We start from the raw sequence: 26973 nt of genomic DNA, 5'->3' as shown, positions 1-26973 counted from the left end.
TAGTTTTTCAAGGCAATAACGAAATTTTTTAAAGGGACGTAAAAAATATAGATTTTGGTGATTGAAAAAAAAATCACGATATTCTTAGTACTGCCCTGAAAAAATTGATATTTCATGAGCCGTCTGAAAGAGCTTTCTGAAGTGAACAAACCCATAAAATTTGATCGAAATCGGACCTCGATTTCTAGAGTTATGGCTAGCGAAAATTTAAGCCAATGTTCATAAATCACCCCATATTTACGATACCAATGGATACAAAATAAGCAACTTTTCTGAAAGGCCTGGATGACCTGTATCCATCAATAGGCTAAGGCCAACGACTCATGAAACACCCTGTATACCTACAGTGATCAGAACATAGGTACGGAAGAGGAAATCGCTGTATTTTGTGCTACAGCTACAGAGAGTGAGTTTCATTTTATCAAATGATCTGGATTAAATGATCTAGATAGACAACTGGACAAATAAATGAATGTTATTCAACCTTGGTGAATTGTGATGGTGACCAAGAAATAATTATATCATCATTCAGTTTATTCATATATCGCTGCTTCGTGTTATGTTTAAACCATTGAGATGAAATAAGGAATGTCAATTTCAAACGTGGAAAATTGAAATTAAGGTAGGATCATAATTCTTTTCTGAGACTATTTTTCCGTCAAAAAAGAATTCAATATTTTTGAGTAGAACAGTTGAATTTTTTCATATTGTCTAGCTTTTCATCGAAAATATTCCTTTAACGATATCGAACTATGCGGATAAACAGATTTAAATAAAAGCTGACCCTTTGTTTTTTAATTATCTTTCGTTTGAGATCAATTAGAGTTTTGAAAAAATGTAGATTCCTCTTGACGACAAAATAATTATTGGTCATTCGTCAAGAAAAATCACAATTCATTGTCCTTTGTTCATCATTCATTCATTCATGTTTATGTTCATCAGAACATAAAATTCTTTTGCATGTCACAAAATCCACGATATACAGGGTGAGTCACGTACAAATATTTTAACAGTAGATTCTTGAGGACAAAAGAAACACTTTTTTCTTATATTTTTTTTCGATTCGGCCCTGATAAAAATATATAGCATTTTAAGTTTTCATAATGAGCTGTGCCACCACTGGAAAAACAAAATTACCTTCAGAATAACTAGCTAAATATGTGATACTACACATCTGAGGATCTTTTAAACATATCTGCATTCAGCCAAAGTACCCAATTCTGAAATATCACAGATATTGTTTAATTTTTGAACATCAAATTACTCGAAAACGGCGCATTATACGAGAAAATACTTTTATTTTACAGAACGTTCTAATATTCATTAGATAGCGTTCAACTTAGTTTTATGAGTTTGGTTCTTTGAATTTTTGGTATTTTTATGGTACGTAATGGTCATGGAAGACGTGGGTCATATACCTTGTGTTCGAAAAAATAGTTATCAAATAAATGAGGAACTATATTCCGAAATTCGTTTCATTCGAAAAAACGCAATTTTGTATGGTTTTACACAGCCTATATCTTTTAAACCGAGCCGATTCGGAAATAATGGTAAAAAAATGTTTCTTTCCACCTCAAGAATCTACTGTTTAAATATTTGTACGAGTCAAGGATTCACGCTGTTAAGCATAAATGCATTTACATTGATAGAGTTTTTCGAGTATTCTGAAGGCTAGAAAAAGTTTTGGAACTTGTTCATTCCGGATAGAGTCATTCGGGGCAACTGTGCGTACTTTTGCCTTTCAAGCCATACCCTGTTTCAAATGTTGAAGCTAGGAAAATTAAAACACATTCATAAGATAGAGAATTTTCTAATCTATAAATAAACATCAAAAAGCCAACAAACAAAAACGTTTTCTTTCCGCAAAAAGAAATTTAACGGTGAAAGTCGGAGTGCGTTCACATGCCCCGTATTGCGGGTAAGTGTGCGCACCCTCACGGGGTAAGTGAACGCAGTGCTTAGTGAACCACACAATCAAAACAAATTACAAAAATAATGTCATCAAAATGTTACAATATTAGAGAAATGCTGTTTATTGTCAATACAGAAGCGCCTTTTTATAAGCACTGCATCATTGTTCGTGCCACAATTCCTGGTGAACACAACACTTGATACATTCCCCTGTTGGTGGTTCTTCATATTTTTCCGAACAAATAGGACAATATTGATCGAGTCTCAACCAAGAAAATCAACAATGTCATAATTTATTCCTCACTGAACAAATGCCCATATAATGAATCTATGCGCACACTTTCCCCAGTAAGCCAAAATTTGAATTGACGTTCTTATAGAGTTGAGCAACTAAGAAAACCTGAAATGTTTTATTATATATTTAGATTAATATGCCCATGATCGAATAAAATATTGTTTAACACTGTCGGACTCGGAACTTGGACCTGGCAGAATTTGCAGAGATTCTAAAAATTAACAAGAAAACTAGTGAATTTGATTGATTGCAAATAAAAAGTTAACGAAACGTCGCACGGTGCACCCGTATGAAAAACTAATTTGGGGATTCTGCGCCCTTGCTTCACCCAAATAAACCCCTCTTTCATACATTGCATAGTCGAGATATAAGCACTGCGCACACTTACCCACTGCGCTCACTGCTCAGTTACCCCGAATGACTCTGTCAATTGAAAATTCAACATTCAAATCGTTGTAGTGATGATTCAAGATGAATATGTTATTTTTTCATCAATATTTTCCGGGGATCATCGAAAAGTGATTTCAGTACGTCTCGAAAGGCTGTGCTGAGTTTATCTTATTCAATTCATAAGCGCACAACATTCGGTTCAGGACATCTAGCTGAAACTATTCAAAATCATTCTTCAAATATGAGCTTTCAAAATTTAAATCGCTTCGTTTCTAGTTTACGATTTGGCAACAGAGCGCCTACTAGAAAATATAAAGAACAATGGCTTGTTTATAAAATAACAGCTGTTGATTCACAGCCATCATAAGGCGCGTACTCACTGGCGAGCCTCAACAGCAACCGGCCATAAAAATCCCATAAAATTTTACGACCTTCCTCGTTCGTCGCAGACTTCATAGACAGCCATCTTTGTCAATCTCATCAAGATAGTGTATTTGTTGTCCTTTATTATCAACGCATATTTCAGTCGATGTTGCCAATTTGTCCAATAGAAACGAAACGCTTTAAATTTTGAATACCCATTTTTATTTCTCATTTTTAAGTACCTACTTAAAATGTTTTTTTGGGAAACGGTTGAAATGGTTATTTCAAAATGTGACGTTTCAAAGATATTTAATAAAAAATACATCATTTTCGTCAGAAGAAGTATTCTATTTCCCCTTTCTTTTATAGATCCTTTTGTTGTGTAATAGAAACTTCATCGAAGGGCTACTTTGTAAAGTAAACTATGAATATTTGAAAACAGATGCGCAATAAAATGTTGTTAAATTTATTTACTTCTTTTTGTTCGATGATGCGCTTAATCTGTACCTGTTGATGGCTTATGTACAAAGACGTTGATGGTGTGATAATTTTCAGATGTTTGGAGTTATCATTCTGATTTTCATTTTGTTGATACTGCTATATTTTTTGGCGATCAAACCATTCCGTTACTGGAGGGTGCGGGAAGTGAAAACTGGAAAAGAAATACCCTTGTTCGGAGAGAACTTTGGGATAGTTTTCGGTCTTGAGAGTTTCGTGGACCAAACAAAGAGAATATATAACTTATATCCAAATGAAAGGTAATTATAATTTTGGGATATCTCTTTGCAGTGATTCATGAAGCCCACACAGATTTAATGAAGGCCAGAATTAGATAGTGTATTAATTAACGATGTATGTGCCATCATTGAGTCTAACAATCATCAATCCAATACCCATAGTGGCCTCACTAAAATTTCTAATATTTCAATATTTCACAAAAGTATTACAGATGTGACAGCTAAGTCTCTACTTTCATAGAAAAGATCTATGTATTTTTCATATAATTCAACAATTTAGTTTTTACGAGTTCAAATATCGTATTTGAAATATCTGAAAAATATTGAAAAATGATGTCTGTGACATGTACCTACCATATAAAGTACAGTTTGTGTGTAGAGTAACTACAGTACACACTGGTATGGTATGGTATGGTACGTATCACGGACATCTTTTCCAATATATTTCAGATTTTTCAAATTCGATATACAGGGTGTCCGCGCCATTGGGCAGCGGTCGATTACTCTAATTCTATTAATTTTACAAAAAGAATTTCAAATAAAACTTTTCTCTTTTGAAGTAGAGCATGTCCTAAAATAATTTAGAACTATACAAAGTGTGCACAGGTATCAACTTCGTTATTTTAAATGGAACACCCTATATATTTTTACATTTTTGAATGGATGTGACTAGAGTCCCGATTCGGGATCTGTGTTCAGTCCCGACTGACGAATTCAAGTGACTCAATTACCAAACAAGTCTCTTGTCCTTACTCGGGATCATTGTTCAGTCCCGACAATTGTACAAGGGTTTTGAGGTTATGTTCGCGAATCGTATAATATTATTGATGAATAGTTGCTACAAAATTCAAGGAGTTATTCCTCATCAAAAAATAGTGTGGTTCTGTTTGAAATGTTCACCTTAGATGTTTCATTTTAAGATTGCTCTTTTTTCTCTTTATAAATCTGATGATTTGAAAATGAGATATACTTTAACGACATATTTATCTTTAACTACATGCATGAGTGAAATATGAATCATTGTTTTTATTTGACTGGGTACAAGCTTATGATTTGTACTGAATATTGAGTTTTTCGCTACTCCATTCACTGCTTAATAATTTAATTGCACCAGTGCAGTGCATCGTTGAATTCAAGACCGAATATCTGTTCTGAATTTAATGACCTCACTCGGGACACGAGTCCCGAGTCGGGACTCTAGTCACAGTCTTTTCGAATTCCTTGTTAAATTTGAATATAAGTTTGATGACAGAGCTATGCCTGAATTCTCAACGGTTTTCAAGAAATTTGACTTTTTATCAATATCTGAGCCTCCTCGAAGTTCATAAATTTCCCATGCAGCACCTTTCATCCTTTTCTATTTGGCCATCGAATATTACAGATTCAATATTCAATGAGGACAAAAAACTCATGACCCCCGCAGATCAGGGACGTGTTCATTTTCGATTGAAAACTAAATGCATGATATGGTAATGGATGCAATATCAGAATTTCAAAATTTCATTGAAAAAATAGATATGGAAAGATAGTTTTGATGGATTACGCAAATTGTTCTCTGTTTTGATTAATTCCTTACATTTCAAAAATGAGTATACTCGTGGAGTAAGTCGATAGGTGAAGTTGCAATATACCTATATCACTTAACTACTAAAACAGAGGTAGGTATCAAAAACCTATTATGAAACTGTATTTGAAACACAAAAAAACTCAGAGAGTTATGCGATTATAATCAAAGATTATACACTAGAAAGATGGGAAACGAAGTGACTAAAGTGATGTGAGCGCCATCTGGGTTTCAAATGTGTTTCTAAGACCGTGACACTAGTTGAAATATCAATTTCAGGACCATTTGCAGAAAAATATGAAATTTTGTGAAATTTCAAATGGCCATTTTGATCAAAAAGGTTTCAAGGTTTTGATTCTCGTACCACCTTTTGATTATCTAACTCGTTCTAGTTGCCGATTATTGAATTTTTTTGTCCAATTTCTTGGTGAAAACCTCAAAATATCGTTCGAAAATTATTGCACGTTAAGAAACTGTGAATCAAATAAAATGGATTTTCCAAAATTGAGTTTTTTACTTTACTAACTAAGAAAAATGGAAATGTAAGTATTGAAACTGGGTAGCATATGTGACTCGGTCATTCATTGATTTTTATTTCCACTGCTTCTAAGTGGATTAAATTTTCAGGGCGTAAAGGCCTGCAAACACTACCTACAGCAGTAGTGTAATGTGCACTACTTCCCATGGTGTAGTCATGACTAGACCATGCGCAGTGAACTTTTAGTGAAAGTAAATTGAGAACTGCATCCCTTGCATGAAGCGCCCATTTAAGGGTATTTATAACTTTTTTACGTCCATTCAAAGATTCTCAATTGCTACTTCTTTATATCTCTATAGATTTTTTTTGTGAAAACATTCTTTTTTCATTTAATAAATCGATATCTACAGAAAATAACTCACCAAGGCTATCCTATTACATCAGATCACCTTCATTTGTATGGAACAGAGTGTATATGATTTTGATTTGATTTTAAAAAGGGTTCTGGGTTTGGGGATCCTTGGGTATATAATTTTTCGTTGATAAGTACCTGTCAACCTCTCCATGTGAGAGTTCTCGAGGTAGAACATTGGCGCACCCGGGAGGAAGGGGGGGGGGGGCACGTGCCCCCCCCAAGCGTCGAAAAGCTAACTGATTTTGCTATGGTAAAACCGTAAAAAACTACTTTCATCAAGCTTGCAGCTAGGCGTGCCCCCCATAATATCATTCTGGGTGCGCCACTGAGGTAGAATGTTTTCTTGTAACTACTACACAACTTCAGATCCTTCAACATATGCTAATTTCAGTTGCCAAATCATATTAGTTTTTTCCTAGTTTGAAGAATTCCCTTGTTCTCCCAGAAACATGCCATTATTGAGTGAATGTTTTTTAAAACATGTCTTAGTATCATTTCTTTTAACACGAAGCCGAGTTCAATTATAATCACCAAATTTCTGTTCGAAGGTACTATGGAATATATCAATTTTCAACACCTGCTTTGGTACTGCGAACTCCAGATATCATCAAGAAGATGTGCGTCAAGGATTTCGATTATTTTTTGAACCGTCAAAACTTTGCAGCAGAAGGCGATGTTCTTTTCTCCAAAAATTTGGTTGGTCTGAAAGGTATAACTGAAATCATCATCACGATCTCCTACCTATCATCTAGTAGAGTAAACAGAAACTGAACAACATGATTTTCACTAGAATGAGTTATTTTATATCATTACGCACGTGCTTCCTTATCACAATTTCAAATGACGCTATTCGCTAGTATAATTAGTTGCTCGGAAATATTCTAGGCCAATCATGGAAAGATATGAGATCTGCGATCAGCCCAACATTCACCAGCAGCAAAATGAAATCAATGTTTGTCATGGTATGTCAAAATGCGAAATTATTCGTTGATAATTTCCTGGAGAAGGATGAAGAGATCACTGAAGTGGAATTTAAAGATGCGGTATCTAGATTCACGAGCGATGTTATAGCTAGTACCGCATTTGGAATTCAAGTGGATTCTCTGAAAGATAGAAATAACACGTTTTTCAAAATGGGTAGGGAAGGCATCAATTTTGGCAGCCTCCGAATCAAGATTGCATTTTGTCTGTATCAGCTATCACCCAAAATTGCTTCCGTAAGTAAAAATAATTGAATTTCGTGAAGCAATCTGACTGTGTTCCATTTTTTTTTGGATATTTATGTTAGTTGAGTTTCAAAGCAAACTATTGAGAATTATAAAAAAATATAATATATCGAAATTTTTCCTTCGAACTATAGATAATCTTGAATAGCAGAAGCTTGATAGAAGTTACCAAAAATAAGTAGTTGAATTCAACCTTATCATTTATATTTTTTTAACTCCTTTCATGCAGATATTAGGAATACCCATTATTGCGACGAAGGTCCAGGACTTTATCATAAATCTGGTTAGAGATACGCTCAAAATGAGGGAAGAAAGAAATATAAAACGTCCAGATGTTCTGGGATTGCTCCTTGATGCCAGAAGAGGGTTGATGAGTACGAAAGAGACTGAAGAAGAAAACGATGGGTTTGCCGTTGTCAAAGAGCACTTAGAAATGAAGGGTATAAACTGCGATTTAACTGATGTGGATATTGCTGCGCAAGCATTCGTTTTCTTCCTAGCTGGCTTCGAAGGAGTTGCTACACTTTTATGTTTAACCGCTTATGAGCTGGCAATTAATCCAGACATACAGAGAAAACTGATGGACGAAATTGATGAAAATTGGCCAGAAAACAATGAGCCTTCCTACAACAAGGTCATGAATATGACGTATATGGATATGGTGGTTTCAGGTATGACTTTTATTAACGATAGTTGATAGAATTTGCAGAAAGGCATGTGATGAAACAAACTGATAAACGGTACACAGCAGTTTTCCTTCGCGATTTAAAATTACCTTGAATGGGAGTGTGGCTAGCTTGATTCTGTGTTGATAAAAATAATGAATAAAATTAATTATGTGTTTTACAATTGAGAAACAATGCTATACGCTATAGGCCTTCAAAAATGAATACATGCGTATGCGCCTTCACGTAATATTTTTTTGAGTATCATCGACTTAGGTCCCTACAGATGATAACCGTGATAACAATGTTTCCATTTTTTTTATTAGAACCTATATATTAAAATTCTATACAACTTCTGTCTGCAGCAATTTATCATACTCTTTAGAGGGCGATTGGGGCGAGGAGCTTAGCCACACATGCCAAAAGCCAAGGACCAAGGTCAATGTAGAAACACAGATTAATGTATATTCATCGCCATATGTCTCGAAAACGTTTGAACGTAGAAAAAATTGCTTTGGACAAAATTTGTAGGAAATTTTATGATTTACAACTTTTATGATGAGTGCGAAAACAATTCGAATCCCAGAGAAGATAATGAAAAAAAATACTGATATTTGTGACCTTTATGGCCCATTTTTATTGTTTCGCGGTTTGCTTAGACTGTCAGATTATTTATCAAGCCACCGTGCTCGAGAATGTATACCTAAGTGACGATTTTTTTGCAAGTTTGGCGCCCTTCCACACCTTTTCGTTACGCTTAAATTGTCAGAATAAGAGAATGTATACATCTCAACATATAATTAACCACATGCATATATCTCAATCTGACACGCTCGAGTATGTACAATGATCGGTTTTTTTTAACTAACCTGACAGGCTGTCATAGACAATTTTTCCTATATATCTACAAGTCTAATATTTGGTAGAGGTCCCGATATATTAGTCTGACACGCTCTAGTGAATCCCGAATTTCTCTCTTGGGTTCCCCAACTATTAGTCTGAAAATATGGCCGCGCCAATTGAAAATACGATCAAGGATGGAACACTCTTGTTCATATCTATTGTGTTATTCGAAAAGACTCAGGACAATAACCCATGAAAATTATCGATATTCAACGAGACTTCTGATGAACTCATAAATTTGAATTTTTTTTCCAGAAGCTTTAAGGAAATGGCCCAATGGAATAATGACGGACAGGGTTGTCACAAAGGAATATACGATTCAACCTGAACTTCCTGGCGAAAAACCAGTGACACTCGAAGAAGGCACGGTATTGATTATCCCCATTTTGGGAATACACTTCGATCCGAAATACTACCCGAATCCAGAAAAGTTTGATCCTGAACGATTTTCTCCAGAGAACAGACATAAAATCGACCCCTACACTTATATTCCATTCGGAGTGGGTCCAAGGAATTGTATTGGTTCGAGATTTGCACTAATGGAAGTTAAAGCTCTTCTTTTTTACCTGCTTCATCATTTCGAGCTAGTTCCGATTGAAAAAACTCAGATTCCGATCAAACTGAATAAGAATGGTTTCGGTTTCGTTCCTGAGAATGGTTGCCATGTAGGATTGAAGAAAAGATGATGAATTTCGGAAAACTAGTTTTTATAATATTGAACCATAGATATTTTGCTGAAGTAATGTTTTTTTTCTACTGGCTATTATCCAGTATTCCTTCTATCTACAAAAAAAATTGTTTGGTGTGAAGTTTTGGAAGTATCCACATTATACATTTCATAAATAATAATAATAATAACTGTCATTTATTGACCACAGTCAAAGGCCATCGACCAAAGTCCTTCAGCCATGTACATTTAGATACATCGATGTAGCAAAAAAAAAAAAAGGTTAGTCTATTATATATTAAATTGGGTTAATTTTTTATTGATCTACATAGCCATGGACGTGAGACTGTCCATGATTGTTTGGTCTGGAAATTTTCTGAGTGGGTTGCTCGCTGTATCTCTGTGGAACATGCCATATATATCCTCCAGTTCTTTGACCCGATTGAAAAATCTGCCATTTAAAATTTTCAGTCTTTCTATTATTGGCTGTATTTTGGTCTTTCTGTAGAGTAGTTCATTGGATAGATTGTGTAATTTATTGAGGGGGTGTCTCATTCGTGTTATTGTTCTCAGAGATGTTCTCTCCCCTACCTCTAGATTTTTAATACCGAATAATGTATGCCCGTACTCCAGAATTGGTCTGCAAACTGTTTTGTATATTTTTGTGGCATTTTCAATGCTTATTCCTTCGTTCTTGTAGGTGAGACATTTGAAGTGTTTCGCTCTCGCAATTGTTTTTTTCTTGGAGAGGTTTGATTGAAGCTTCATATTTAGTTTACAGTCGATTTGTATGCCAAGGTACTTTATTGACGGAGACGGAGTTATATTTCTACTGTCTATCTGAACTAGAGGAGAACTTGGTCTGATCTTGTGGTTGAAGATTATGAATTTAGATTTTTCACGGTTGGGATGTAGCCTCCATTTGTAAAACCAGGTTATCAATCTGTCCATGTAAAGCTGTAATGCCTTTATGCACTTAGCTACGGTTTTTCCATGCGAGATTATAATGGTGTCATCGGCATATTGCAGGAGATACTGATCTTTGCTATTGTTCTCAGGTATGTCATAGCAGAAAATATTAAAGAGCAAAGGGGAAAGGGGTGAACCCTGTGGTGTACCCTGTTCTGGTGAGAATGAGGTGGATGTTGTCTCATTGATTTTTACACAGAGTTTCCTTTCTTCCAGAAAACTTTTCACCATTTTTATTAAATAGTTCGGAGTATTGAGTTTGTGTAACTTAAAAAGTCACATTTCATATCCATACCATATTTTTCCAAGCGTCAATTTCCACTGTACTGACTATACCTTCCGTAACCTCTTCCTTCTGTCTACACAAAATATTGTTTGCTTGTTTGCTGTGAATGTTTGGAATTATGCACACTGAGTTTACAGGGTGTATTTGAAGGTGAGGCTTTTTTTTCAAAAGAAGGTGGAACTGGTCAAAATGAAACGTTTCACCAAAAATCACCCATACAGAAACTTTCAAAATGACAAAGTTGAAAAAAAAATTGAAAATGATTACTGAAATAGATTCTAAGTCGACCTTAGACCATTTGTTAGCTGAATTCCCGGGTGACCATATCTTATAACATTTATGAAGCGGAAATGTTTCCAGCGCTCCTTGTTTTATAACAGAGTACAATAAAGCCGGGTCCAGACTATGTAACAAAACAGGTTATATAGCAAAGTTATATAACTTGTTAGAGAAATTCAATTGAAAAAGTTATATAACACAAGGTTATACAACATTTTTCTTGCTATATAGCAAATTTTATGTTATCCGTTGGGTGTCGGTAAAGTTCAAAGAAAGTAATATAACTTTGTTATAAAACACGCCGCAACTTGTCCACACTTGTGTTATTAAACATTTACTGCAGCGCCAACCTTTCTTTTACTGGTATTGCATCTCGAAATGTCGTGTCTTTTTTGCCTATTTTATGGCCGATTTGATGTATTAGATATTCGAAATCAGAACTTGTCATCCTTAGGAAATTTTTAAAACTACCATCACATTTAATGCCCCTTGTCAATGGGTCTATGTCATCCATTGCTAGATCCTTCAAAAGATTTGTGCCACTATAATGTTCCTCTAGCTCTCAATGATGATATTTCACTCGTCTACATACAATCACGCAAGCTGCTGCTGCCAAAATGACATCCTCTACGTTTTAGGACATTTTCAATACTACAGATGCCACTGCTTACAGATGAGCACTTTTGTTTAGTTTTATTTTGTTACATAGTGTGGATGTCTCTGCTATTTTATAACAAGTTATATAACAAAGTTGTATAACACATTTGTTGTATAACTTTGTTAATAAAATGTTTTGTTACATAGTCTGGACCCGGATTTACAGAGCGCTTATATAGCAGCTATGCTACTATGTGCCTATATTATGCGTTGTGAGAATGAGAATACTTACTATGCATATCTTTCTGAAGAAAATTCCAAATATGTATGATTTATTCATTTATTTCTACATACACGAGTATGAGGTACATGCAATACATGAGGAAATAAACCTATATCGAAATCTACACCAAACAGGATATTATGTATACAAATATAATTTTTATATGCTAGATATAATAAAAACATAGCCTAGGGGGTCATCGATTGAGTCGGGTCGAGGTTTTGTGTGCCAAAAAAAGGTCTTGAGACTCATATTCGGTCTGAAACCTCTTGACTCCTGTCGTCCATTTTTTCACGATCACAAGATCCTGACATTTCCATGTATTCTCATTTTAAACTGCCTATTATACATTCATCAGAATAGGCATCTTCTGAAAAAATGTTCTATCATAACTACGACACAAAAGGCATGGTAACAACTTATGCATATCCAAACACCATACTGCTAAGTACGAGTCAACACCAAGTTTTATTGGCAAGTTTTACAACCATTTGGACATTAATCTCAAATCGATGAAAAATCAAATCAAAGAAAATGAAATATGCAGTAAAAAAATTGTTAATTGCGGGTTTCTATTACAGTTTCATTTTATTTCATTTTCAGTTTATTATTATGACTTTAGCCTTGCGGCTTTCACACTCCTCTCCAGAGGAAAATATTATTATTATTATTATTATGTTTCATAGGACTGCTATGAAAATATCGAAAAATGATTTATTGACCTACAGTTCGATATCCATAGCATTTTTTTTCAGTAATTAACCATTTCACTGGAAAATCACTATGACACACAAATAATTAATCAAACGTTCAATATCTGCACTTCACTTTCAGCGAGACTTTCAGTAATCCACTATTAAACTGACAAAACGCCTAGATGATATCAAATACATAGCAAAACAACAGTAGATATAAATAGCATTTCTCACAATCCTCCATACTTGTTTACGTTTTACTGCGCCTTTGACGGTAGTTAAAACCCTTAGGGAGATCGGCCACCGAATGCGAAGTTGCGCGGAGCTGAGCATTTTCAGTACTAATATAATCGACAAGCTACGAATCGAGTGACGTAGCTCGTGATTTAGCATTGAAAAAGTACAGCTTCGCTCAACTTCGCATTCGGTGGCCGGTCCGCCTTATGGTGTCATGCTCTGTTCATGATCTCAAAATGGCAAATAAAGAACAATGTTACAAATATGTTACGTAGATATCATGGAGCGGGAACATGAAATTTACAAAATGTGGATATAATTTGGAAAAAGCGCATGTACATCCCAAATATCGTATCAATCTCCCAAGAAAACATAACAGATATGTTACTGGTCACCTTGGTTATCGTAAAGCAGTGGAAAAAAACTCATCACCTGATTCGACCATGTGGTTTCGTTAAGGATATTGGCTCGTTCGATATTTACCAACGTAGTAATGAAAATGGAAACTTAGGATTGCCGAATTGTTCTCATTATTTTTTAGTAACTTACACGATTTCATGGAACGGCTCATTTCGATACCAACTGACAAAAGAGACTTAGGACACAAGTGTAAAAAATAGAATAATACTCCAAAATCTCACCAATAAAATTCGTCTAAATTATTCACAAATTTTTTAACAATGAGCCTCACAATCTTCTTGTTCGAACATTCTAACAATCGTCGTAAAAATGGGATGAAATGGGGAAACATCACAGCACTTTTTCAACATAACTAACATAAGCACTTTTAAGAAACTGCCTCTCTTTTCTACATTTTTTTCACCCTAAATTGCACAATACAACAATTATGATTCTCTCAAAAGTGACCTGATTCATCTTATCCGATGAACTTGGTACTGAACCATTAATTATTCAGCCATATGTTTATGTTTTGTTTCGTTTTTGCGATGCCGGAGTCATCTGCCACAGACACTTACTTGAAATTCAATGAAATTTTGTCGAACTTCTAGGGGTTGTATCTCAGCCATCTTAGATATTTTATATAGACAATTTTTGGGTTGAACGACCCAATCGTCGTCTGAGACTGCTCTTAGCTCATCTTCTGATATAGACTAGATCTTGAGTTGAAACAAGCCTTTCCACACGTATAGTCTCTGGGACTAGTAATGACTTGTTGTGTCGGACAGTGTTTTCAGGCACATATACAGGGTGTTCCAAATTGAGTCTGCACCATTGCCAACTCCGTCATTATTGATGCTACGAATTCGGTTAAATGGGAAAACAAGTTGAATTATTATTAGTTATCTCGATGCCGAAAAAAAAGCAGTCGCGTTTCTAGAATATTTCATGAAATTATATTTTTTTAATGGAACACCCTACATTTTATCATCCATTTCGATTCTTAATAACATTCTCAACAACAAAGCTCATATCACCTTTCTTCCTTGAGTTGAAAATGAGCGACTCATCTGAAAATATTTATTTTATTCACTAGTACCTACAACAAATTTCTTTGTTTTGGCGAATAAAACGTGATTTAAAAAAAAGAGGGGTGCAAACCACGAGTAAGAAACGCGTTTATTTCAGCTTTCAATCATAAAAACTTCGTAATGAATTCATTCACTAATTAATACACATTTGTTAGGGAGCAACGCATGAAGCATTTTTAAAACAAATGCTATGACATGAACTTTGAGCATCTCCTTTGAAAAAATATCATTTCTACTTCTATGTGTAATTTTAGGTGAGGTTAAGGAAGAATTTACCTATAGATTAATAAAATGGCTCATTCAACAGACTTCCAAAGAGCAGTTTAAGAGATTTCAAACAATGAATCATGCATATGTTAATTTCATGGCAAAGGCTATCGTGAGAGTGAGAGACAAAATACAGGCATGGTCATTCGAAGTCCTTGGTGCTTTTTCATGGATGCCAACATACATATGCCTGTCTGATAATATTCATAATGCAAAAATGCTATAACAGTCTAGAATCACTTAGTAAAATTGTACATAGAAGCTTTATGGGCGAATGGTTTCATTTGAAGCTTTCAAAACACATTGATAATATGGAATTTATTGCTCAGCTTGATGATAATTTCCACAATTGTTGAGCGAGTAAGAACAGTTCAACCAAAAGCAAAATAATTCTTGCTTCATGCGATAACCAACAAGATAATTTGTCAATAAACTACTTCGTAGTGGAAGTATAGGGTTCATTTATAGGGTTATATATTATCTCTCCTAAAATAAAAGAAAAATAATTGTCTTTTATTTGTAGAAACGACAATATCGCGTTATCAAAATATTTTTCAGGTGAGTGGATTATATCCATATTGAGGAATATCGAATTTTTAGATCCATCTAAACTGATCAGGTTGGTCTGTCTGGCTCATCAGATCTTGAAAAGCAGAAAAGTCCTAGTAAGTGTATAAGTTTACCATAATAATTCAAGGCCGGTTGGAACAATCTCGGTTCTCGAAATTGTAAAATAAGTCATATTATTTTCGGGAATTATTTTTCCCAGAAAACTTAGTCCAAGATATACATATTCAGACAATATAGGTATTCTGTAGTCAGTAGTGTAATTCCATCACTTCCTGAAAAAATTGGTTGCTTTTCTTGAAATAGTATAAAAAGTATAGAATTCGCTTCCCTTATATTCGACATGTTAGTATGTATTGAGGGGATGGACAGTATATTTTAGGATCCTTTTGGCTATTTCCATCATTTTGGTGTATTCTCTCCCCAGTTTTGCAAGTATTTGCCAGCCGTTTTTAGGATTCTCTGGTTTTTAAGTGAAGAAATTCAGTTACTCATTATTCGGGAACATATTTCGGAAAAAAATATTAAAAAATTCACTCTCTAAGTCGTCAGGAAAATCAAAATTTTTGGAAAAATCCAGAAGGCTTTAACATATTTGAATAGATTTATGGTTACGTTATTAGATTCACCTCGGGTTTCATAAAGCTTGATCGGGGAATCAACGCTTGATTGACGTATAGACGTCAATTTGTTTTCAATCCATAATTCAGTCGTAATTACTCAGAATATCATTGTCGCATCAAATTATGATGTTCATATATCCATTCAATTATTCTCAATTGATACTTCTTCAATATATTCAGAAATGAACAGGTTTCATTGATTTCGTTCCAGAAATTGAGTGACTGTCAAATCGTTGATCGAACAATCAATGTTTTATGAAACCTGCTGTATGTCGCATAAGGCCTGCCGCAGACATGCAACTTTTCAGTTGCGCAACAGTTTGATTGCAAGCGGTTCGAGGGCGCACACAAAGGCAATCGCTACAACTTTTCAGTTGCATGTCTGCGCGGTCCCATATAAATGCATTGTACTCACTTCTGCAACTAAACAGTTGCAGAACTAAAAATTGCATGTGTGCGGCAGGCCTTAGACTTTAGACGAGACGAGACTGGAGACGAGACTTTATGTCTTATCGGCGAGACGAGATGAGGCTTCAGTAAAGTCTCGTCTCGTTGGTCTCGTGGGCACCATTAATACTGGGTGCCTTGTTTCCTTTGTCACTTAGGATATTTAAATTTGGGGATCTATGTATCTGTCACAAAATTCAAAAGCTTTCGAGTGCACGGTTGATGATGGCGTTGTAATTTTCAGATGTTTGGGTTGATCATCCTTCTTTCCATTCTATTGATACTGCTGTATTATGTGGCGGTCAAACCATACAGTTACTGGAAAGATCGGGGTGTGAAGACTGGAAAAGTGATACCTTTTTTCGGAGATAACTTCAGAGTTGTTTTTGGTCTCGAAGGTTTCGTGGACCAGACTAAGAGAATTTATAACTCATTTCCAAATGAAAGGTGAATATTTTCAGTATACTTATACAGGGTATCCGGGAAATGTGAGAAATATCTCACCCTGGGTTTCATAAAGCTTGATCGGGAAATCAACGAATAGACATCAATTTGTATTCAATCGATAATTCAGTCATGATCATTCAAAATATCATTCTCGAATCAAATTATGATACTTTCATTCGATTATTCTTCTACATCTTTAATATATTCAGAAATGAAAAGGTTTCAGTGGTTTCGTTTTAGAAATGGAGTGACTGTCAAATCGTTGATCGGACAATCAAAGTTTTATGAAACCCGCTGTCAGATTAAGATGAAACTTAAAAATAAGATGACAAGTTCCCATCATTTTTTTCCAACCGACCTCCTAAATGACGCCACTGGAAATCCATTTTACTAAAATAAATTTCAAACTTCTTTATATAATTTAATGCAAATTTGATACGATAAACAGAAGTATGGACCTCTCTAAAAACCGCCTTCGAATTTAAATTAGCTTCTTCAGTTTACCAGGGGCGGACTACGTTGTTAAGGTGCCTTTCTGGCCAAAACTGCATTGTTAAGAATCTTTGTAATTTTGTCGGATAAATTAAAACTTTTTGTTCCTTGAATAACTTTCGCATCAAACCTTGTTGCAGACAAAAAAAATAGATTTTATAGTTCTTTTATTAGAAATGATTATTATTTTGTATTTTGAAAACGGCTTATTTTATCAACAATGAACAAGAGTACCTTTTCTTTAGCTCAATGTTCAAGGTATCCAAATTCTCCTAATTATAAAGGATCTTGAAAATGTAAGCATTAAAATGTACTATCTAGTCCGCGTCTGGTGAACTAAACAAGCTGATTTAAATTTAAGGGCAGCATTTTAAGAGGTCCTTACCTTACTGTTTATCATGTCAAACTTTCTAGGAAAAAAAATGATGGGAATTTGTCATCTTATTTTTTTATGTATTATCTGAATATGGGCGATTTCTCACATTTTCACACCACACATCATTTCTCCATATTCTGATTGTCCTGTGCTATTTCTATACCTTTAAATTATAGAAGCTCTGCACAGTCAAGTTATTCGATAATATACACAGTGTTCGGCCATAATTTTCTATTATTTTTGTATGTCATGAATACAATGTATCTTCCACTTACTGTGTGGAACTCAATTATTGACGCTCAACTCATCAATTATTTGTTGCTCTCATTATTTTTCTATAATAAAACGCGTGTTGATTGGGACGAAAAATGAAAAATTTACTTCAATGGGTCTTAGAGAAATAAAAAAAAAATTAGTTGAAGTAATAAGGAACCCGATCAACAAAACAACGCCCTTCAAATACTTTGGAGAAAACGCTATCTTTTCCAATCTATCTTGTCTAGTTCGGAGAAAATTACCCTTTTTCACAGTTTGAGTTCGAAACTTAGATGCTTTTCTTTTGAACCAACTGCCTGAATTCAGCTGAAGCTTTTTTTATACAATATACAGGGTGCCTGTAAACAAATGCGAAGAACTTAGGGAGATGATTCCCCGATGAAAATAAGCAGGGTAGTTCCTATAATTTTTTTCGGAATCGACCCCCCTTCCAAGATACAGCCTTTGGAAGGCGATGACGAGTTGACAGTTTTCAATTTTTTTTACGGGTTCTAAAAAACACTGAGTCATAAAACTATACATAATATGAAGCACTAAGTAGATGTTACTCACACAATTATTTTAAATTTCATAACTTTATTATTAGGGGTTGAAAATAACAACCATTATGATTTTCGTTCAAAAATTGTTTTCGTGGGATAGATTTTCGAAAAATAAAATTCTCTTATGGTTTCCATTCAATTCTGGAGAAAAAAAGTTGTTGCAAAATTTCGATACAGTGGATACTTTTTTCGGAATAAATAAAAACTTACTATTGCTTAGTTTCAAAAAAAAGTTTTTGTGTCCAATAAGTTGGGTTGGAGAGCTCCTTAGTAACCTCTTCATTATATGATTACCATCGCCCTCAGTATAACTTATTATTATCATTTGCCCATTTGACCTAAACATAAGAACTGTATTTTCAGTGGAGAATAGCGTGACCTATAAGGTTAATTTTAAAAAAGTCAATTATACTCAAAGTTCTTTTTTGAAGGTACTACGGTATATATCAGTTTTCAAAGCCTGCATTGGTACTGCGAACTCCAGGTATCATCAAGAAGATGTGCGTAAAAGATTTCGATTATTTTCCGAATCGACAAAACTTCGCAACACAAGGCGATGTTCTGTTTTCTAAAAATTTGCTGGGTCTGAAAGGTATGATCAGAAATCATCATCACTATCAACAAAGAATCAATCCTCATGCCAACTCATTTCCATCTTTGTAAACTTCTGATGGATTTGGGTTCACCACTATACAGGATGAATCTTTGAGTCAAATATTTCAACAATAGATTCTTGAGGTAAAAAAATCACTTTTTTCCTTTACTAATTTTTCTGATTCGGCCCTGATAAAGATATATAGCTATTTTAAGTTTTTATAATGAGCTGTGCCACCCCTGGAACAACAAAATTACCTTCAGGATAACTATCCAAATCTGTGATACTAAACATTGAATCTTTGATGAGAATCACATTTTTCCAATTTCAAGGAGATATTTTTTGTTTTTAACACCAAATTACTCAGAAACGGCGCATTATACGAGGAAACATGAAGAATACTCTTATTTTACAAAACGTTCAAATATTCATCAGATAGCCTTCAACTTAGTTTCAAGAGTGTGATATCTTGTATGCGAAAAAGATTAATCGAATAAATGAAAAACTATATTCCGAAATACATTTCATTCGATAAAACCGTTTGTTAGATAAAGCTAAAAATAACATTTTTATGGTTTTTCAACAACCTGTCTGTAGCTTTCAAATCGATCAGATTTGGAAAAAAGTGTTTCTTTTGACCTCAAGAATCTGATGTTAAAATATTTGTACGAGTCAAAGACTCACCTCGTATGTACAGGGTGGGCAAAATTCGTTGTCTACTGAGGGGATCTCTATAAGAGCTAGAAGAAAGCGGATGACACATTTTCAGGCTCTTTTTCAGAGAAACAAAAATGGAGAAAACCGTAGTCTCCTACGATTCTTCGTTTTTGAGTTATTAGCAAAAAATGAGATTTGACGATTTCGAAAAGTTCTCATAACTTTTATGTCTTTGAAGTTACATATCTGAAACTTGAACCTTTTTAGGCACTTTTATACGTAGAATCTACTGACACAAGCTTTTTTTCAATTCAAAAATAACAAACTCAATAAAAGTTTGCATTTAAAAAACGAAAGTTCGCCTAATGATAAGAAATGAGAAAATATTTTGAGCTGGTAAGTGGATTCTACGTAAAAAAGTGCCTGTAGAAGGTACAAGATTCAGATCTGTAACTTCAAAGACAAAAAAGTTATGAGAACTTTTCGAAATCTTTAAAGTCTAATTTTTTGCTAATAACTCAAAAACGAAGAATTGTAGGAGGCTACGGTTTTCACCATTCTTTGTTTATCTGAAAAAGAGATCTGAAATTTGTCATCCGTTCTCTTCTAGCTCTTATAGTTCTCGAGATCCCTTCAATAGACAACGAATTTTGCCCACCCTGCATATCATTGCATCGATATCCCGAAAGCAGATATGAGCTATCCTTCATTTTCATGGTACAAAGTTCCAGGTACTGAACGCTTCTTGGGCTCTTAAAACTTCTTTAAAATATTTCAAAAATTTTAATTCTTAAATAAGGTTATGAAAATAGTTCAAATGAACATACGTTGAAATTTCTTGGAACATACATTTACATCATATTCATATAAAGTTTGGCACCAAATTAATATCTTTAAAACAAAACGGGCGATATTTTTGAAATTTGGCAGCTGAGTGTAATGGACCACAATGCATCTGATGAGCATATTTTCATTAATGAGATACTTCCGGTTTAACCGGAAATGACAAAACTTTTTTTTATTTAAATGGGACACCCTGTATATTTCTGCAGATTCTGAAAGTGCACCTTGTTTCGGATCTGTCCATATCGGGTTCCATGTAAAAATTATCTGTAAAAAGAAGAAATTCGGCCTTTTTGTACATTTGAGAAAAAATCCATTCAAATAAATAAATCGTTGTTATTTGTATCAATAGTGAGAAATAAAACGAAATACTTTGTATTAGATAACTTTTTCTGCTTTTCATGACGTATTTTTCATGAAAATCTATAAAAAGAAGAAATACAGGGCTTTTACTAGTAGAAAAAATTCATTGAAAATAATTTAAAAAAAAATCATTTTAAATGATAAATCGAAACACTATTCAGATGTAAGTACCTTTGTGATTTTAATTTGTAACTCTACATGTTTCGAGCTAATCAGCTCATCTTCAGGAGTATAAAAATCACATAAGTGAAGCTGGAAAACAACAAAAACTCAGGGAGAAAAGGCAAAAATTCTCTACAGTAAAATACAAGGACAAAGTAAAGAAAATTCGAGTAAAAAACATACAAAAACGACAAAAGCAACAAGCTAAAGCGAACTAATGAAAGTTTACAAAAGTCAAAAAACAGCAGTCAAATAATGAAGGTCAATTATATAAAATAAAACAAAGTCAACAGTATAAGAAAGTTTTAAAAAAAGGAAATATAAGTTTTTAAAAAAACGGTCCTAACTAAAAATAGCTGAACTGAAAAGGTAGAATGTCATAAATAAAAGAACTCACATAAAATCTTCAGAAACAATTCAATGGAAATCATCTAAAGTCATGCTAATGGTCTGAAAAATAGTTCCTTTCAATTACTTTAAGGGGAAGCAGTGGCCTTCAAACACAGAAGTATCCCGTTTTAAAAAATGGGCAATTTCGTAGATCGATCGAAGAATAATCAGAACGTAGATCGATCGATTCTGATTATTCTTCGATCGATCTACGAAATTGCCCATTTTTTAAAACGGGATACTTCTGTGTTTGAAGGCCACTGCTTCCCCTTGAAGTAATTGAAAGGAACTATTTTTCAGACCATTAGCATGACTTTAGATGATTTCCATTGAATTGTTTCTGAAGATTTTATGTAAGTTCTTTTATTTATGACATTCTACCCTTTTAGTTCAGCTTTATTCATGGCGGTTTTTTACACCCGCTATTTTTAGTTAGGACCGTTTTTTTAAAAACTTATATTTCCTTTTTTTAAAACTTTTTTATACTGTTGACTTTGTTTTATTTTATATAATTGACCTTCATTATTTGACTGCTGTTTTTGACTTTTGTAAACTTTCATTAGTTCGCTTTAGCTTGTTGCTTTTGTCGTTTTTGTATGTTTTTTACTCGAATTTTCTTTACTTTGTCCTTGTATTTTACTGTAGAGAATTTTTTCGTTTTCTCCCTGAGTTTTTGTTGTTTTCCAGCTTCACTTATGTGATTTTTATACTCCTGAAGATGAGCTGATTAGCTCGAAACATGTAGAGTTACAAATTAAAATCACAAAAGTACTTACATCTGAATAGTGTTTCGATTTATCATGGATCTCCCAGATGTTAGGACATTCAATTCTAAATCATTTTAAATGTTCAAAGTGCTTGCCATTCACCTCCTGACAATAAATTTCAAAATTACCGTCCGTTCCGTTTTAAATATATTAATTTGGTGCCAAACTTTATCCCAACCCTGTATTTAAGCATAACACCTTTTCCATTTTTGTCAATCCTTTAGGTATAGATCATTACAAGTTCAATATTCTTTCACCATACTCCTGTTCTCTCTTCTTCATTTGAAATATTTCTAGTATAATATAAACATTGCTAGGAAAAATTCTAGGACAAGCATGGAAAGATATGAGATCGGCCATAAGTCCAACATTTACCAGCGCCAGAATTAAGTCCATGTTCGTTTTGGTATGTCAAAATGCGAAATTGTTCATCGATAATTTCCTGAAGAAGGATGAAGACATCACAGAAGTTGAATTCAAAGATGTTATATCTAGATTCACCAGCGATGTTGTAGCTAATGCCGCATTTGGAATTCAAGTGGATTCTTTGAAAGATAGAAATAATATGTTTTACAAAATGGTAAGGCATGGTGTCAATTTAGGCAGCATCAGAATCAAGATTGCATTTTGCCTGTATAAGCTATCACCGAAAATTGCTTCCGTAAGTACCCTACACTGTAATGTAGGATGTTATCTGATGAATAAGTCACAGAAAAAGCTGTAGATACTTCCACAAGTTAGAGGAGTTAGTCGAGAATAATTAAATTATTCAAATTTATTGCACGGCACAACCTAACTTTATATGAGCTACACCAATGCGCGCGCGCTAGTGTGACGTAGATGGAGGCAAGCTGGCAAGACCCAAGTATTTCAGATCTCCTAGTGCGCCTCCTTTGGCCCCTTTGCTATATCTTCTTGGTCCCCTTTGCTATATCTTCTTGGTCGGTAGCATAGAACACTTATATAAAATAAGTGAAAACTAGTCGTTAACCGTAAGCAACACACAACTTGTCAAAGACGCCATCTTTTTTTGCATAGACAGTTTATTCATACGGCAGGAATTATCAATTATTTCGATGCAGGTTCTCTTCTTATGTCATTTTACATAACAATTTCTGTAATAGGAATAAAGAAAATCAAAAATAGTTGATGAAAATTTATTACTAAGATCATCGGTCCCACAGCGTTCGTTGCAATCAAACACTGTCCCAGTTTTTCTCAAGAAAAGAATTCTTGAAAAAAAAATCTGTATAAAAATTAATGAAACACATAAACATTGAAATGTGTTAACAAATTGGCAGCTCGGAAACTAGCTAATAAAAGTTCTCTCGTGGTGAGCTTATTTTTACAAACAGAACTCAGAAAACCAGTGCTGGTTTAAGGATTAGCGGATTTCTTGAATTAATTTAACCATCAACAAAAATGAAACAATTTACTTAAAGCTCAATTTTGAAAGAAAAAATGAATATGGAAGAAAATTTTTTTCTTCTGAAAATTATTAAAGAAAAAATTGAAGATTCTGAAATAGGTATACAGGGTGAGGCAAAAATGTGTGTTGAGCTTTTTGAGGGTAGGTACATTGAAAATAAGTATAGTTTGATGAATAAACTCATGGCCTAAAATGCATATTCAGGGAGATATATCCTTCCAAAGTAGATAAAATTAAAAAAATTCCTCCTCATAACTTCTAAACAGTGAATGCCACCAGATTGCAATTTCGTGATTAAATGTATATGTAGTTAAAATACATTTTTTTTACACTTTTAAATTATCTATTAAACGTGTTAAAAGACTCATGTTTTTTGAATTATTCAGTTTTTTAGTTTAATTATTGTTCTATCGAATATCGGTGACATTAATTCAATTTTAGAAGTTTTGACCGTATCAATGATTTCTGAATCCAGTATTACTTGCAGATTTTTGGAATACCTCTTCTCGAAAGGAAGGTTGAAGACTTCATACTTAATTTGGTTGAAAATACTCTCAAAATAAGAGAAGAAAAAAATATAAGGCGTCCAGATATTTTAGGCTTGCTCCTTGATGCTAGAAGAGGGTTGTTGTCAACAAAGGAGCCAGAAGAAGAAAACAACGAAGGATTTTCGATTGTTAAGGAGCACTTAGAAATGAAGACTATAGACTGCGATTTAAGTGATGTCGATATCGCTGCCCAGGCCTTTGTTTTCTTTATAGCTGGTTTTGAGGGAGTTGCTACACTTTTATGTATAACCGTTTATGAGCTGGCAATCAATCCAGAGGTACAGAGAAAACTGATTGACGAAATTGATGAAAATTGGCCAGAAAACAACGAGCCGTCTTACAACAAAGTCATGAGTATGACTTATCTGGATATGGTAGTTTCAGGTATAACAATTTTTCTTCAAAACTGACACAAAAATGAAGAATAGCTCCTATTTATCTTTTAGGATATCAATGCAATGATATGCTCAATACAAGGTGAGTCTTTGACTTGTACAAATATTTCAACAGTAGATTTTTAAAGTAAAAAAAAATTTTTTTTGCTATACCATTTCCGAACTGGTTCGGTTTGAAAGATACAGGCTGTTGAAAAACCATTAAAAAATGTTATTTTTCTCACTAACGGTTTTATCGAACGAAATTAATTCCGGAATTTTTCATTTATGTATATGATGAATGTTTTTCGAACACAAGATATCACCCACGTCTTCCAGTTTTCTCATTATGATCATTACGTACCATGAAAATACCAAAAATTCAAAGAACTCAACCCTTGGAACTCATTTGGACGCTATTTAATGAATATTTGAACGTTTTGTAGAAGTATTCCTCATATTTTCTCGTATAATGTGCCGTTTTCGAGTAATTTGATATTCAAAAATAAAAATATCTGGGAATTGCGAAAAATTTGGTAGTTTGAACGAATGCAACTGTTTTTAAAATATCCTCTGGTGCGTATAGTGTCACAAATTTAGCTAGTTATTCGGAAGGTAATTTTGTTTGTTTTTCCAGGGGGATGGTACAGCTCATTATGGGAACTCAAAATGGCAAAGTATATCTATTTATCAGGGTCGAATTGAAAAAAATGGTATAAGAAAAAAATCTACTATTGAAATAGTTGTACAATTCAAAGACTCACCATGTATCCGATTAAGATTAACAGAATAACATATACTCCATTCACTTTTATGAAAGAACTCGGTTGGCCATGGAAATTCGACACATTCCACACTGTATAGTACGAAAGTAAAGTGGAATGAAAAAATTGCCGATTTAGTAAAACTAAAGAAAGACTTATATCTGAAATGGTTAACAACAAAAAACCCTAATGATCTCGAACAGTACAGGATAATAAAACGTGAGGCAAGAAAATTAATACAAAAAGAAAAAAATCAGCTTTGGGATAAAAAATGTAATGATGTCAATGCTTACATTGGAGGACGGAAAAATGCGGAAGCTTGGAGATTTTTAAAGTCGGTTCGAACATCACATAAAGAAAAAGCCCCTCTGCAGGTAATAAAGACTGAAGCTTGGGTAAATCACTATAAAAGGTTGCTGACCGAGGACAGACAGGAATATTTGAGCAGATCAACCCCTGAAGAAATATCTATACAGGGTGAAACGATTGAAATCACGGAGGATATGGTCAAAAAGGCCATCAAAGGTTTGAAAAATGGGAGAGCTTGTGGACCTGAAGGCATATACACTGAACTCCTTAAGAATGGAACAGAGAAGTTATTCAGAATGATAACATATATATTCAACTTATGCATTAATGGACATCCTGTACCTGAGCAATGGAAATCGGCCTATATAACATCCATATATAAGAAAGGTGATAGAAAACGATGCGAAAACTACAGAGGACTATCAGTAACTAGCACATTCAGTAGACTGTACGGAAAAGTATTACGAGATCTAATAGAGGAAGAATTTAAGGATGAGGAGGAAGAAGAGCAAAGTGGATTTCGTGCAGGAAGAACATGTAATGATAATATATTCTGCCTCAAGCAGATTATTGAGAAGAAAACAGGAACTAACAGAGAAGTACACATTACATTCGTAGATTTACACCAAGCCTACGATACAATTCCAACAGAAAAACTTTGGGAAGTACTGAAAAGCACAAACATCAACCACACTCTGATTACAGCTCTACAGAATCTATACAATGGTATAAAATCGTGCATAAAAATAGGAAGATATGTTACTGATGAATTCACTGTCACTAAAGGTTTGAGGCAGGGTTGTTGTATATCACAGACATTGTTCAAAGTATATGTGGCAGCGGCCTTGAAACAATGGAAAAGAAAAGTTCATGGCATGGGAATAGAACTTAACAACACAACCCTCTATACCCTGCAGTTTGCCGATGATCAGGCAATAATATCCAATGATAAGGAAGATATGGAATATATGGTACGCAAACTAATTGAAGAGTACGAGATTTGGGGTTTGAAGGTCAACATTCAAAAAACCAAGTATCTGTGTGTCGGCGGAGAAGCAAGTGATCTCACGATGAATGATGGAAAAATAATAACACACTGCCAGAACTACAACTATCTGGGAGTTATTTTTGACTCGACCGGAACGGACAATCATGAAATAGAGAGAAGAATAACCACAGCAAAAAAGGCAATATCCTGTCTCAACGGCATATTATGGAATAAAAATATAACTAAAAGAAGAAAGTTCAACATTTATGAAACCTTAGTGAAAAGCAGTCTATTGTA

The 26973-nt window shown here is 34.2% G+C and overlaps 1 protein-coding gene across 1 annotated transcript in view; it reads left to right on the top strand.

The window, feature by feature from the left end:
- Nucleotides 1-437: 437 nt before the first annotated feature.
- Nucleotides 438-26973, top strand: part of LOC123322677 — a 29180-nt gene continuing 2644 nt past the window's right edge. The window contains exons 1-11 of the mRNA XM_044910657.1: nucleotides 438-622; nucleotides 3515-3717; nucleotides 6702-6862; nucleotides 7039-7370; nucleotides 7609-8050; nucleotides 9203-9631; nucleotides 15276-15382; nucleotides 16596-16801; nucleotides 18919-19079; nucleotides 22594-22925; nucleotides 24181-24625. Of these exons, the coding sequence (XP_044766592.1) occupies nucleotides 3515-3717; nucleotides 6702-6862; nucleotides 7039-7370; nucleotides 7609-8050; nucleotides 9203-9631; nucleotides 15276-15382; nucleotides 16596-16801; nucleotides 18919-19079; nucleotides 22594-22925; nucleotides 24181-24625 (2818 nt within the window). The 5' untranslated portion in view covers nucleotides 438-622. The remainder of the gene's footprint in view (nucleotides 623-3514; nucleotides 3718-6701; nucleotides 6863-7038; nucleotides 7371-7608; nucleotides 8051-9202; nucleotides 9632-15275; nucleotides 15383-16595; nucleotides 16802-18918; nucleotides 19080-22593; nucleotides 22926-24180; nucleotides 24626-26973) is intronic.

This window comes from Coccinella septempunctata, chromosome 1, assembly GCF_907165205.1.
Source record: "Coccinella septempunctata chromosome 1, icCocSept1.1, whole genome shotgun sequence".
In the NCBI taxonomy this organism is placed as follows: domain Eukaryota; kingdom Metazoa; phylum Arthropoda; class Insecta; order Coleoptera; family Coccinellidae; genus Coccinella; species Coccinella septempunctata.
This window is presented reverse-complemented; position numbering and strand designations above follow the sequence as displayed.